This window comes from Suillus paluster (assembly GCF_016628075.1).
Source record: "Suillus paluster strain FC165 chromosome Unknown EDB91scaffold_24, whole genome shotgun sequence".
NCBI classification, from domain to species: domain Eukaryota; kingdom Fungi; phylum Basidiomycota; class Agaricomycetes; order Boletales; family Suillaceae; genus Suillus; species Suillus paluster.
The window spans coordinates 299,491-312,996 of NW_024537584.1; the positions used below are offsets into that span (position 1 = coordinate 299,491).

General features: G+C 48.9%; 6 protein-coding genes across 6 annotated transcripts; 3 read left to right on the forward strand and 3 right to left on the reverse strand.

Annotated features, from left to right (window-relative positions):
* Nucleotides 1–254: 254 nt before the first annotated feature.
* EDB91DRAFT_340398 (glutathione S-transferase) lies at nucleotides 255–1,626 on the reverse strand. The gene is made up of 5 exons (XM_041326926.1): nucleotides 1,287–1,626; nucleotides 1,040–1,233; nucleotides 876–990; nucleotides 716–813; nucleotides 255–661 (listed from the first exon to the last, which is right to left on the reverse strand). The coding sequence occupies exons 1-5, from the start codon at nucleotides 1,452–1,454 to the stop codon at nucleotides 604–606; spliced, it is 633 nt and encodes a 210-aa protein (XP_041177453.1). The 5' UTR covers nucleotides 1,455–1,626; the 3' UTR covers nucleotides 255–603.
* Nucleotides 1,627–2,816: 1,190 nt separating this feature from the next.
* Nucleotides 2,817–3,713, forward strand: EDB91DRAFT_1131636 (uncharacterized protein). The gene is made up of 2 exons (XM_041318662.1): nucleotides 2,817–3,324; nucleotides 3,380–3,713. The coding sequence occupies exon 1, from the start codon at nucleotides 2,983–2,985 to the stop codon at nucleotides 3,238–3,240; it is 258 nt and encodes an 85-aa protein (XP_041177454.1). The 5' UTR covers nucleotides 2,817–2,982; the 3' UTR covers nucleotides 3,241–3,324; nucleotides 3,380–3,713.
* Nucleotides 3,714–3,894: 181 nt separating this feature from the next.
* EDB91DRAFT_1336421 (uncharacterized protein) lies at nucleotides 3,895–4,829 on the forward strand (the record flags this gene model as incomplete). Its single annotated transcript, XM_041325536.1, has 4 exons — nucleotides 3,895–4,017; nucleotides 4,053–4,149; nucleotides 4,205–4,324; nucleotides 4,442–4,829. The coding sequence occupies 4 exons, from the start codon at nucleotides 3,895–3,897 to the stop codon at nucleotides 4,603–4,605; spliced, it is 504 nt and encodes a 167-aa protein (XP_041177455.1). The 3' UTR covers nucleotides 4,606–4,829.
* A 125-nt stretch (nucleotides 4,830–4,954) lies between these two features.
* EDB91DRAFT_340692 (uncharacterized protein) lies at nucleotides 4,955–5,889 on the forward strand. Its single transcript, XM_041326928.1, has 2 exons — nucleotides 4,955–5,649; nucleotides 5,708–5,889. The coding sequence occupies exons 1-2, from the start codon at nucleotides 5,203–5,205 to the stop codon at nucleotides 5,834–5,836; spliced, it is 576 nt and encodes a 191-aa protein (XP_041177456.1). The 5' UTR covers nucleotides 4,955–5,202; the 3' UTR covers nucleotides 5,837–5,889.
* Nucleotides 5,890–6,001: 112 nt separating this feature from the next.
* EDB91DRAFT_1052827 (uncharacterized protein) lies at nucleotides 6,002–10,193 on the reverse strand (the record flags this gene model as incomplete). Its single annotated transcript, XM_041313699.1, has 13 exons — nucleotides 6,002–6,307; nucleotides 6,360–6,562; nucleotides 6,613–6,765; nucleotides 6,824–6,961; nucleotides 7,036–7,786; nucleotides 7,840–8,075; nucleotides 8,127–8,288; nucleotides 8,337–8,481; nucleotides 8,531–8,604; nucleotides 8,659–8,951; nucleotides 9,011–9,092; nucleotides 9,146–9,398; nucleotides 9,633–10,193. The coding sequence occupies 13 exons, from the start codon at nucleotides 10,191–10,193 to the stop codon at nucleotides 6,002–6,004; spliced, it is 3,357 nt and encodes a 1,118-aa protein (XP_041177457.1).
* Nucleotides 10,194–11,070: 877 nt separating this feature from the next.
* EDB91DRAFT_340741 (uncharacterized protein) lies at nucleotides 11,071–12,983 on the reverse strand. Its single transcript, XM_041326929.1, has 4 exons — nucleotides 12,656–12,983; nucleotides 12,495–12,593; nucleotides 12,400–12,435; nucleotides 11,071–12,348 (listed from the first exon to the last, which is right to left on the reverse strand). The coding sequence occupies exons 1-4, from the start codon at nucleotides 12,688–12,690 to the stop codon at nucleotides 11,208–11,210; spliced, it is 1,311 nt and encodes a 436-aa protein (XP_041177458.1). The 5' UTR covers nucleotides 12,691–12,983; the 3' UTR covers nucleotides 11,071–11,207.
* Nucleotides 12,984–13,506: the final 523 nt, after the last annotated feature.

Here is a 13,506-nt window from a genome sequence, read left to right on the forward strand (position 1 = left end):
CGTACTAAGTGCAAAGTTGAAGTGGGTTAAATATTGTGTCAGCAAGTGCTAGTCTTGAATCGAACTAGCATCCCAAGAGTGTCAGTAGAGCCAGTAGTTTGCTGGTCTAAGACTAAGAAAGTACAAAGGTGATGTTTTAGCGCAAGCACGCTGAGCGCATTCCGCCCCCAAGGAGTGAGTGCTAGTGAGTAGCCTAAGAGCTAGAAGAGGCAAGCTGCGAGGGCAGGCGGGACTCGAGCGGGACACCAGCTTACTTCGAACCTTCTCAAGAATCAAGATGTAAGAAAGGAGAAAAGCGAGCCATTGCCCGTATCTGAGAAAGGACGAGGTAAAAGAAATGCGAGAACGACGACTGCATGACGAGCTACGCGATGGCGAACGATGGTCACACAATACTACTTGAAACAAGAGGCGGCCCGTGTTTCGGCACCAGTACTACGTAATAGTGTCAACTCGTACTTACAATATTATGTAATGCCGCTGAATTTGACATATGCATATAGACACTTCAGTCTTTGCAGAGATTTCCAGAAGTATAAATTGTTATTACTGTTACAGACGACGACACATCACTGCTTCACGAGCATTTCCTTGAATAAGATCTTATGCACCATTTTTGACGGCAAGCCAAGCAGGCCTGTTAGAAATGGCTTTCCACCACCTGCGCATCAACCGATTAAATTGTATCCACGAGGGCCAGTATCTCAGTTCTTACCTGGCAACATTGGGCCTGCTCTCAAACTCTTCAGCAAAGCCAGCGTGGCAAAACGCATCGCCGTAAGGCAAGTGCGTCAAATCAGCGAGCGTGACGGACTAAATTTGCGGCAGGTGATGTTACTTCATAACCAGGGTAGAGGACGAGAAATAGAACGCACATCACCAGCAAGGTACTGCTGTTTGCCAAGGATCACGTCATACACGTCCAGCTTGGCCTTGAGCATGCCCAATAGCTGAGCGACAACCGCCTCATTAGTTGCGATACCACGGCGCCTTCAGAAGTCTTCTAAACTGCGTTCGGTCGAGAAAGAGAACTACTCACGGCTTGAAAATCTTTTCAGCGACGATGGGCGCGACAAAGGCGTTGAAGTTGGAAGTCTCGATCGAAGCTGCTTGCTCGAAGAGGGCTTCCGCCTTAGGGTCTGTGGGGATCAAGGGAGTGCCCTGGTTGGGGTGTTTCTTGATGAGGTATCTTGCGATCGCGCGGGACTCGTATAGAATGAACCCGTCGTCATCCTTGGAGGGCGAATGTGAGCGAACATCATAGATCTGGTTACGAGTTGACTCACGATGTACGGGACCTGTCCGAATGGCTGAACCGCGATGAAAGCCGCCTCCTTTTGTTCACCTTTGGCCAGGTTGACGCTGATCAATTCATATGGAATCTCCTTTTCCTTGCAGACGAGCGCGACAAGGCGCGTGCATGTGGAATGGGTGAAACCATGCAACTTAACCATCGTGTTAGATTACTGGGGGGGATGGGAATAATATGGAAGTGTTATGAAAGATAGATATCGATGAATTCGAACGCAAGATCATTTATACCTACGACTCCACATGAATTACATATTACGATAAGATCACAGGATGCTGAGTAACCTGATCTTTACCCCCGCACTGCACCTATTCAGGCAAGGGTTCGTTACTTACCTAGGCTTTAGCTGTTGCTAGTGCCAAAGTCTACATATGACATCAATGATATCAGAGCAGTGCCAAGTGAAACTAGATCATACGACCAATCCTGCATCGATCATACAGATTTTCGGTTAACTCCGAAGAAGGTCTGGCCCACCAAAGGTCGCTCAATCGAAACCGGTCGTTGGCATGAGGATCTCCAGGGTGCAGGCCCGCAGGGACGATGAATTGCCTTGAGCTGACGAGTGCGGCGAGCCCGAGCGCAGGCCGAGTTGCTGAGTGATTCTTACTAATTGCTGACTAGTGATCAAACAGTATTTGCTGTCCATTTGATGAAGCTGCCCCGGAGATCGGCGTCCACGATATCGGGCTCTTGGTAAGATGATGAAGCAGTGCGTCAGCATCATTAATTGTCATCCTAAGGCCCGTGACCTCAACGTGATTTCAAGAAGGCCTGTTGACTACTTCAACAAGCATCAAATGTAAGTACCGCTCGTCAGGATCAGGTGGCAGCCTGATGTGTCCCACTTTGATAGCGATGATGCGGTTTTGATGGATGACAGTCCTGGACCCCAGAGGTAGAGCGGTGGCAGGGCTTAGCAGGGTCTCGTCGCTGTTGGAGTGTCGGAAAGGTTGACTGTCACAACCAGCGGTAAATAGTGAACTATACATATTAATACTCGAATTAGTAGGTTACATACGGCCTATTTGTCTCCTACGATACCTATTTGACCAATTCCTCAGCGCTGAGCTGTCGTCCGTCACGCGTCACGGTCCAACCGGACATTAGATCTGGTATAGAATGGGTTGCTGGCGCGGAAAGAGGACGCAATGGTGGAAATCGGTGGTTTTTAATGATGTTCTGCCTTCCGCGGGATTAATATTCTGATGCTCGATCACAAGAAATTAGGCCTCAGTCATTCCCGTGATGTCTCTCCACTCAGGCCTGGCATACCTCGACAGTTTTTTTTCGCACGGTAAACAAAAGTTTCTGACAACAGCGTTCTCCTGTATACCTTCTCATGTTCAGCGTCTCATGTTCAATCCACAATAAAGCACAGATCATCATCTGATGCGCTTCTCACAGACTCTCAAGTAGCACTATGTGACCATGATCAGACGGTGCTTATTATCCGAGTGACATGATGTCGATATAATGCCTTGCCGTCAAAGAAAAGGCATGCGTCCTCGCGGAGCCGCATCCTTCGAGGCCGCCATGAGAGTATTTGGTCATTACTGTGTGGGGCATTGTTCTCATACTTGCGGATTGTGAAGTCGATATCCCTTGTCACTTTTTATCTGCCACCATTTCACTACGTGACCTCTTCGACAACCAAGCTGCTTCTCTAGATGGCGCTGCCGGTAACTTCGATAGGAATGGCGCGACGTGTGCGGCACAACGGCCAGCAGGCTCAAGCTGTCGCCATCACCCTTGTGAATCTACTCCCAGGGAGCTATGTGACTACCTCGAATGCATCTATAGACTCGCAGTATGAAATCTCAGTATCAGGCGAGGGCGTCTCTACAGTCACGCCTGGCCTTGTGTACCGCTTGACCACACATGAGACACCCACGTGGTGGAGCCAGGCGAAGTATGGAACCTTGTAAGTACTAGATGGCTCTCTTGAGAATTTAATATGATTTGTGGACTCATGCGGCATTCACTGGGGTATCTTCAGCGTCCCCGCTTGGGTGAGCATGCTTGTGCTGTTGGTAACATTCTCGTTGGTTGATGCGTTTTATACAGGGCCCGCCTGGCTCATATGCGGAGTGGTATGAATGAGGAGGTTCCTCGTCATGCTCTGCAGGCTTTTCTTATACCAGAACAGCTGGTATATCCATAATATTACGAACCCCAGCTCGCCGACGTGGGTACATCACCTGTGTGCTTATGGGAAGGTAACCATGATGAGTTTCCGGTCGGCGTTAGTGTTCAGACCTGTGAACTGCAGGACGTTGTATGCGATGATTTATTATGGCGTCTACTTGAAGTCCCAGCGCTTAGTTAAATTTGTTCACCGAAGTTGGGACAAAGTACTTTGTCCTTATTACTGTACGAACGGCTTTTTATTGGTTGTCAATAAAGTCGAATTGTGTCGCATTACAGAAACATCACGACGGTTATGGACTATCTGATACAAAAATACCACACATGGAAGTACTCATGTCACGAGCTTGGTTCCTGTTTCTAATCTCCCTGCAGGTTCAATCCGTACTTTTTCAAGCACGGGTTTGATATATGGCCAGGAGGCTTGGCGCACGATGCATTCAATGCGTTTGAGCTGGAGCCTTATAAAAGAATATCGAATATCAGCGATTATATTGAGGGGTTTGCAATACCCGCAGATGCTGTCTTTGGCGCTGGATAATGATACAGAAATCATGGTGAGCTCATTCTGACATGCGCTGACGGGGGCTAGTGGTGCGACATCGGAGGCCCCAACAAGACGTTGGAATTTGCCGCACAATTCTACAACGAGGCGATGCGGAATGGCTACCAGGTTGCTATGAATGGCCGTAGGTCGTTTTTACTGCAAATGATCAGGTATTTCTGATGCGACATCAACTTAAGGCTGTGGTGTAGTCCCGGACTTTGACACACCTGAGTATGCGACGTTCGGTTCCCTGTCTACTCGTCGCTGGGAGACAAGCGAAGGCATGGACCCCTTCAACTACAGTTTGAATGCTGCCAGTACAAGAACGGATCGACTATTATCTAAATGCTGGTCGATGTTGTCAGCAATTGTGTTTATGCAACAGTAGGTCGCGAATACCCCTTTGGCATCCCTCTCTTACGTGTTCGCACTAGAATTACTGGACCAAGCATCCCAAGATCCGACAGGATCATTCCTCACTACACCAAAGACATTATGTGTCATCGCATTCAACAACCCAAGCGACGAAAAAATCACGGCGGATGCAGGTGGCATGGTGCTGCCAATTCAAAAGGGGGACAGCGTTGTGCTGCTTTGACCTAGCTCAAGGAATGCGCAGAGCCTTGAGTGGGACATTGATGGGTCGGGTGTCTTGACCATCATGATGCCACAGGATCAAGTCGATTACTCCTGGGCATTCCAAGTATCATATTACGGATGAACGTAGAACATATACCTACCTACCCATAGTACCAATAGATGCTGCTAGCATGCTGTCTGCTTATGATTGCTGCGCTGGTAGAGGACGACACCAGTGACCACGTGCATGAATGAATACTATTACTTATATTTGGCACATTTTTAGTGGACCTCGGTCACAGTGCCACTAGCTCCGAGTCCCGGAATGCTGCCGAGTCCGGCTACTTTTTTTTTCTTCCTTGGGTTCATCCACCACCGTGTATTAAAGCCTCACAATGTGTGGACGTCGCCAGTCTCAGTGAGCAACTGGTCTTTTCCCCGGCTAAGCCATGTAAATGAGGTGCTTCATTATGTTATCTCATTCTTCTCCATTGCCGATTGAAGTGAACTAATATTTTACGGCGTACGCCAATCCACACTAGCATTACCTACAATATAAAATCTAGCATATCAACAGAACCATCTTTCAGTCGCTTAAGCCCCAATTTCCCTCATCATGTCTGTGCAATCTGCGCAATGCGCTCTCGGAACGACCGTCCCTCCCGATACACCAGCTTTCACATCAATCACCGGTTACGGCCACTACTACACATCTCCAGAACCCTCTACGCTTCTCGGTACAGGAGGAAAGGATATTCCCTTGAACTTATCTTTCGAAATTGTGGAAGATGATGAGGGTATTTTTATTTCGAGGGCAGCAGCGGTTTGGCAGGGTGCTATTCCCAAGAGAGCAATTATCCCTCTTCCTGTTCGAGTGCGCGCGCTGCCCACAGGCACCGTTCAAGGTCATACTGTCGCTAATCTGGCCGATTCCACTTCCTCCAATGACACTTCCACCATGTCACACGACATGCAGATTTGCACCGATGAAGTGGCTCAAGAGCATTCCGACGTGTTTCAGAGTATCTCGGCGACACCAGGTCTTCGGTCATGGAGTTTTGAGGTACGTCGGCTTTCCGGTCAACATTGCTTGACCCACTGACATATTATATTCCGTACAGGAATTACGTACAGAATGCTACTCACAATCTCGTCTTGCCACTGGCTGTGCTCCTCGAGCAGTCCCTCCTGGCGCGCCGTCCTGGATGATCATTCCCCCAGCTTTCACTCCCTACAAAGTGATGACTTAGCTTGGGATATGCATCCAGTTGTGGGGTAGTCATATGTGAATGGTTGTTCGATCTCGAGTGTGTACACGGTTATAATGTGTAGTAGTATGTAGGTATAGACTCTATAGTTATCCGTCGCTCTATTCAGCTATATTTGTGCCTAGATACCCAGCTGTTCTATTAAGATCATGCCATCTCTTCCGCAACGCTAGCATATGTTTCGTTTGACTGGACCGCCCTCTCGAAACGTCTCCGTCCCTCATGGAGCACGAAAGACGTTGCAGCTATGAGTAAGATGGTCAAGAGATCCTCCGAGCCAAGAGCGTCCGTCTGGAAGATCTTTTGCATGAAGGGAACATAAACGAGTGCCAACTGGACGAGAAATGATACCGATACGGTTGTGACGAGCATCTTGTTTTGTAACAGTCCACATCCAAGACCACGGTTTTGCACTGCTGACACGAGGTCAAGGAAGACGAAGCATGTGAAAGTCTATTCAATATGTAAGCTGTGATAAGCAAAAATCAGGCATCGAAGAACTGACCATAGTTTGTTCCCGCCTCGATACATGATCATCGTCCAACGCAGTGGTATAGATGAAAGAGGTTCCACAGACGATGGTGGCCGCCGAGAAAAGGACGCGGTATAACAGGCGTCGGGTTATTATGGGCTCGGTTTTCTTCCGTGGTGGTCTTCGCATTACTGCTGGATCTACTGGATCTACACCTAACGATTGACTTGGGGGTCCTGGGACCAAATCAGACATCTGCTAATCGAGAGCGATCCATAGGACGCACCGTCCATCAAAATGTTAATGAAGAGTATCTGCATGGCGTTGAGGGGGTTGCTGAATCCAAATAACGTGCTAAGTGTAATGAGCGTCAATGCGGCAGCAGCAGTGCTAAGCTGGAAAGACAAGAAATTTTGGATATTGTGAAAGATAGATTTGCCTTTAGAATCAGCTTAGGTCAATTACGTGACTATTATTTGAAAAAAAAAACCACTCACCCTCTTCGACAGCAGGTAATATTGTGCTGAAGTTGTCATCCACGAGGATAGCATCGGCGGCTTCTTTCGCGACGTCAGTGCCACTTTTCCCCATCGACACACCGATGTCAGCCATTTTTAGTGCTGGCGCATCATTGACTAGCGAAACGGGTGGACAAAGACAGGCAACAATTATATAAGCCTACTCATGGCGTGATATAGACAGCACTCACCCCCGTCCCCGGTCATAGCCACAATAGCCCCACGAGCTTGAAAAGCTTCAACAATCGCCATTTTATGTCGTGGCGTCGTCCGCGCGAACACGCTCACGCTGCCTACCCGCTCGATGAGCTGCGCCTTGCTCATCTGGTCAAGATCCTTTCCAGTCAAGCAATAGTTGCGGAGCTGGCCATCATGAGTTCGTGTAGGACCAACGCGGAGCCCCAGCTTTTGCGCGATGGCTAAGGCTGTCTGCTCAGCATCTCCGGTGATCATAACGACTTGTACCCCGCCGTTCTGGAGCAAGCCGATAGCATCCGCAACTCCCTTGCGTGGGGGATCAAACATAGCCTGGAACCCAACAAAGACCAAATTGGTCTTATCTTCATCAGGAACTGGAGTCCGCGACAGCGGCGTCAACTGGGTGGAACGGTGCATTGATTGCTGTGACAGTGCAGAATCCTGACGTGGAGAATCGATAGATCCGTATCCATACGCCATGGCGATTACTCGGAGACCTCGTGATGCTGTTGCTTGGGCGTTCTTCAGTATGACGCCGCGCGTGCCAGCGTCCAAGGCAGGTGTTGAGCCGTCGGTAACAAAGTAAAACTTGCAACGATCCAAGATGGCGTCGATGGAACCCTTGATGTAGTACATTTCGCGAGGAGAACCTGAATAGAGAGTTGTGGAGTGGGTGTGAATACCACTGACGGCCATGTACTTTTGTTCCGAGTTGAAAGGTTTCTCTGAAAGGCGGGTGAAGGACTAAAGGTCGATTTTAGCACAGAACACTGACGACGTTGTGACTATAAACCTACATGCCGTTGATCTGGCACGTCGAATGAGGACAGAACATTCAGCAGCGCTACATCGGTTGATTGACCGACATATGCACCCTCGCCATCCCTGGACATCGAGGAATTGTTGCACAAAGAGCCGATCTCCAGTACCTTTCTGACTGCCGGGGATATCGGTGACCGAAGTTCATCAACTTGAATGTTCTCATCGACGACGTATATCTCCGTAACTGTCTGTTCATTCTTTGTCAAGGTGCCTGTAACATCGATTTGTAACAAAGATAAAGATAAAGCATTTATTCACTGACCAGTCTTGTCAGAACAAATGACAGAAATACAACCCAAGGCTTCGACGGAATGAAGCTTTTTCACGATGGCCTTTCTCTTTGACATCCTTAGAACTCCGAGAGCTAAGGTGACAGTCGTGACAATGGGAAGTCCCTCCGGGATGGCTGCTACCGCAAGAGATACTGTATGCAAAGTCAGACGGATAAGGCGACACTAATAGAATCACCTACCACCGATGGTGAACATGTCTAACCAGGGCCGTTGCTGCCATGTGCCAATAAGGCAAATAACTCCAATAATGCCGAAGGATATAATCGACAACTTCTTGGCCAGCTCATCCATGCTCAATTGAAGAGGCGTACGTTTTTCCTCGACCTGTTTGGAGCTAAGCACGCTCCTGATCAAGAGCTGAAAATACACATACGTCTTGAATCATGGAAAAGATCACACCAAACTCTGTTTGAGGGCCAGTCGCGATCACAACACCCATGCCGCGACCTTAGGGGAGTATGGGGTCTAAGCACAGAGATCCCGCGCTTAGTGTCCACTCACCGTTCCGAACCAAAGTTCCCATGTATCCTATGCACGAACGGTCAGCTAGCGCGATATCTCCTGAGTTCTCGTGGCCACTCGAATTAGTTGTGGGAGGCATCGAAGCTTGAGAGATGCAAGGATTAGAATCCTTTCGGCGTGCGTTGGTCTCCCCAGTCAGACTGCTCTCGTCAATCTCGAGATCTACCGCGGTGATGATGCGCATATCCGCGGGAACACGGTCTCCCGAAGATAGCGAGACAATGTCACCAGGAACCAGCTCATTGGCAAGAACATGTATATCACGTTGATCACTAGGAATGTTCGTGAATGGTGAGATAATGGAATGTCTAATAGAATATTCGTGTCGCACCGAATTACGTGGCAGTGGTGTGGTACGAGCTTGTTGAGCGCTTCTAGGCTTTTCTCCGAGCGCTGTTCTTGCACAAAGCCAACTAGGGGTGGAAGATGAGCGTATGTCAATGATTAACGTTTCGTGAGTACCTACCAGTCAATACTATTAGTACTGCTACTGTGATGCTAACTGCATCATCAATATTACCCATTACCGCACTAATCACAGCACTGCCGCATAGGAGCAGGATCAGTGGGCTCTCGTAAATCGTCTTCGCAAACTTGAGCAGAGCTGGCTCAGGCATAGATACGGAAAATTCATTGAATCCATGGGCAGCCTGGAGCGCGAGAATCGATGAACTAGGAAGACCAGAGACTGGGGATGTCTGAAAGTGTGCCAGAGTGTCCTACGAAGACAATTTGGTAAGTTCGTGTACTTACCTGATACCGGAACGGCTATCTAGATTTCACCCTTTTGGCGAGATCCTTTTTGGGGAATAACGAGAAGGTAAAAATAAAGTGTGGATCAGAAGGCACAAAAGAAATCCGCGCTTCTATCCTGAATTTCCAGAAACATTGGATGGTGGTGGGGAAAGAGCGGTACGCACAAGCAAGAGGAACGGATGAAAAAATCTACACACCTCAACTGTCCAATGAACAAAACACGCAGAAGGTGTTTCTGTCCTGTCTCGATCCTCTCGATGCTTCGAGGGCGGGCTAACCCGCCCTCCCATTGACACTAATTCATATCGGTTTTCTGTGGCGACATCTGAGAGTTGACGTGTCACAACACCTTTTGCCTTCTGCCATAGCGATGGTAATCCGTCTGTCGTGACACTGGAAGTGATATCAGAGAAATTCGGAGGTAGTTGAAGACCGAGGGAGCCTTCATGGTGATGTCTTCTGAGGGTTGTGCTATATGCAAAGTGCGTAGAAGCGCCTGGAGCAGGCTGTGGTTCACCACTCTGCATGGTGGATACAGATGGGAAATAGCTCGATGCCGGGGGTGAGGGACTGCGTTGTTGTGGATATGAGTGTGCTGGAGTAGACGAGACTGGTAGTATTGAATGAGCGGACGTGGACACGAAGGAGGACTCTGGAATGTCGAAAAGCTCGCTGGCGGTTGCGCCAGAGCTGGAGGTAGCCATTTGGGAAGAGCGCTTGCCGAGTGCACCTGAGAGAATACGGCGTGACTTGGACATCCTGCTCGTAGCGAGAGAATAGTCCTTTCTAGAATCTGGATGGCAGGTGCTTCAGAAGTTTCGTAAGAATGGTACTCGGCCCCGCAGTAGATTCTAGAAACGATACGCCGGTGCTGCTGGCAGCATATTCCATTTTTGGTCTATGTTTGGCAAAGTCTTTAGAATTAAACAAACGCCCACAACGCCACCTCGGTTAAAAAATCTCGAAATTTTACACTTGACCACTACTGAATAAGGACTTTAGATTTGAACACGAATGTGTCGAAGGGCTCTACCATATGAGGAAACTTAGCCACCATCCCAAGGAAGGCTTCATTCATCTAGGAACTTCTACGTGTGGATTGTAGACCAGGATGTTGAAGACAGGTAAGCTTCTTGCGGTATATGCGCGGGAACGCTCGTTCACAGCGAGTGAAAATATTGGAATAGTGGGTGTGATCTCTCCTATGCACTCCCCATGACGACTTCTCTGACATGAAAAGCTTGTCATGGTGTCGGTCGCGTGATTCTAGACGCTGGGTGGATCTCATTGAATCTCGATCACTGGGTGCATGTCCTAAAGTGCTATGATGCAACGAGCATCCATCATCAGTCGAGCTTGTGCATTGCTTGATCAAGTCAAGTCGCAGAGATCACGTGAACGGGAGGGTTGCTGGCGCTGATCTGAACCTAAAGAGGTACATGAGTTCATTCCGATTCTACAAAGTGTCAAGCAGGGGATAGTAGCACCAGTGATCTGTCTGGTACGAGTTCTTAGTCTGTAGTTTCAGTCAAAGTAGAACAGTTGTATTGCCAGTACATTCGAGTGCTTTTAGTTCACACATCCATCCATAGTCGCACAAGCATTTTTATCTGCTTTCGAGGGGGAAAATAAGTTGGACAGCAGCAGGCATAAATGTTTCGATATAAGTAGTAATCTTACAGATGGAACACGCAAACCTATGTAGAACTATAATACAAAGAAGAAGAAGAAGAAATGTCCAAACCTCGCCAAGCAATCAATCTGAGGCTTGATTAGAACTCGACCACTTCGCCAACATTCACCTCCTGTGCTTCTGGGCCTCTTTCAACTGTCGCAACGCCATTCCTGCACGATTTAACGCGTTCGAAGTGTCTCGCAGAGGCATCATCGCGAGACAGCTTGGCACGACACACCGAGCAGCGCCATTTGATCTTGAGATGGGTGGCGATAATATGTCGGACAATGTTTTCTCTCTTCATTAGCTTTCCACAGTCGCCCCAGCGGCAAGGAACCTGTCTCTGACCGTGTCCCGCGTGTATCCTATGCCATCTCTGTATATGCCTTGCCAATCGGGCACGATCACCCATAACATGCATACCGCATTCCTGCCCTGCGTGCGTCCAGCGGCAGAGATAAAAGTCAATGAGACCGCCATTAATGTTCCTGGTCTCCCTGACATCTTCTTCATCGACGATAAATCCGTTCCACCGCAGAGCTTTTGTGGGCCTATCGGCGTAACTCGACCACGAGGCTCTGCGTCTCCAAAGCGGTGAATGGGAAGCGAGGTCATGGCCAGCTGGCTCCGTCCCAGTCGTCTGGAGACCCACTTGATTTGTGTCGTGATGCCGGGGGACTGTCCTCCGAGGTGCGTTTCCAGGTTGAAGGGTCGACACCATTGATCTCGATCGGAGGGGAGGAGATTGAAGCATAGCGGTCACGGAGCTACCCACAACCTCTACTTGAGGATACCATGAGATGTGGTGCGGTACTTGTGTCAGGGGCTGCGGACCTCCTTGCAGCGTTGCAGTCCTGTGGTCTTCATGCAAGACTTCTGGTCCCACCAATGAATGGATGGTGCCGATATGGACCGGTCCATGCACAGACCACACGGAAGAGCTGCTAGCAACCGCGTGGGAAGTCGGTGAAATTAATTCGGGTGAATTGTAAGGGGATGTTCCGAGTTTCGGAGGTGGAGGTGAATAGGTATTGGTAGACCAACCACTGTCAATAGTTTGAGAAATCGCAAATTTCGACATCGTAGTGCCAGGGGAAGCCACCGGCAACCTATCATCGACGTGCCTCGATGCGCTACAATCAACGAAGGGGGTAGGGCGCTGCAATAGCATCTTGCCCTGAAAATTCTGAGGGCTTCCCGCGACAAAAGGATGATCAGGCGGTATCATCCCGGTTTCACTGTTCTCGCTCATGAGGGGCACATAAACAAAGAGGAATACTGCTGCTCACGATGCAGTAACTACATTCATGTGGGACGAGGTGGAGCTAAACAACGGTAATGATAAGCTGAAGAACTAGGCAAACAGCGAAGAGACCTAACGTACAATGACCATGGTGGTCCGACACCGAAAAAAGGCGGAACGCCTGGGGGGTTCAGAGACGTCGTCTCCTGCCTGTGCGCATAATGGAATGTTTCCCGAACGCTGCGACAATGCATGATGAGCAACTCAGGGTGGTAATCAGTCGCTGGGTTAACAAGGCGTACTAGGAATCCGAGGAGGGTCTTTCTTGGAAAGACATGGGAATGGCGACGCAACTGTAGTAATCAAGATGCTACAGATGAATAGTACTCTGTGAACCCGCAGGGGCCACAGCAGTAGAGGAAGAGCGTTTTATACTTGAAAGGCTATGGTTTCTAGGGCACACTCTGCGATATGTGAAATGCCAAAGAAGAACCATTTGGCTCACTCCGTGTATGCTTCACCGTCCTATACGGAAATGTCAGGCAAATGTGTTCATCCCTTATGTTTGCTCGCTAGCAACACCACCGTTTTGACAAACACCCAGACAGTCAATTCAATCTTATTGTAAGAACATGAATCAACTTGCAACCAAGATGAAGCTGCAACCATGTAATCCGATGAGCCAGTCTGCGAGACTGGGCGATCGGCGGATAAAGTTTAGTCGTGGTGAATAGCCAATATCACGCACAGGAGGTTCATAACGGCCATTTGGCATGCCACAAAAAATGAAATGCGCCGGTCTGCCACGCCGCGATCACGTTGTTAAAGCCGAGGCGCGACGCCTGAACCAGGTGGCGACATGTGCTGGTCCGACTCGTGCTACTCCAAACAATGGCCAGACTGCAGGAAGGGAAGCAAGCTGTACATGAAGATTAAGGAGGCGACGATGGCCATTCGTGAGAAGCCCCGAGTGTACAGGAGAGAGAGTATGAAAGAAGTTGGCAGAGCACTTACGGCCAGCTGACATTACAGCGTCCAGAACTCAAATGTTGGATGAGATGAATCGGGAATAAGGCTAGTCCTGCACGTGGTGCCACTTAAGATTGACAGTCACATTGCAGGACAAATAAGAACTCGACGGCTTCTAAAATCG

Excerpts from the sequence above, each read along its gene's own strand:
- EDB91DRAFT_340398 (XM_041326926.1), bottom strand. The coding sequence starts at position 1,454 with ATGGTTAAGTTGCATGGTTTCACCCATTCCACATGCACGCGCCTTGTC. Across the intron at positions 991-1,039 it reads GCTGAAAAGATTTTCAAGCC|GCGCCGTGGTATCGCAACTA; the intron begins GTGAGTAGTTCT and ends AGACTTCTGAAG. Across the intron at positions 662-715 it reads AGCAGGCCCAATGTTGCCAG|GTGGTGGAAAGCCATTTCTA; the intron begins GTAAGAACTGAG and ends GTTGATGCGCAG.
- EDB91DRAFT_340741 (XM_041326929.1), bottom strand. The coding sequence starts at position 12,690 with ATGTCTTTCCAAGAAAGACCCTCCTCGGATTCCTA. Across the intron at positions 12,594-12,655 it reads AGACCCTCCTCGGATTCCTA|CGTTCGGGAAACATTCCATT; the intron begins GTACGCCTTGTT and ends GCATTGTCGCAG. Across the intron at positions 12,349-12,399 it reads ATGAATGTAGTTACTGCATC|TGAAACCGGGATGATACCGC; the intron begins GTGAGCAGCAGT and ends GAGCGAGAACAG.
- EDB91DRAFT_1131636 (XM_041318662.1), top strand. The coding sequence starts at position 2,983 with ATGGCGCTGCCGGTAACTTCGATAGGAATGGCGCGACGTGTGCGGCAC.
- EDB91DRAFT_340692 (XM_041326928.1), top strand. The coding sequence starts at position 5,203 with ATGTCTGTGCAATCTGCGCAATGCGCTCTCGGAACGACCGTCCCTCCC. Across the intron at positions 5,650-5,707 it reads TTCGGTCATGGAGTTTTGAG|GAATTACGTACAGAATGCTA; the intron begins GTACGTCGGCTT and ends TATTCCGTACAG.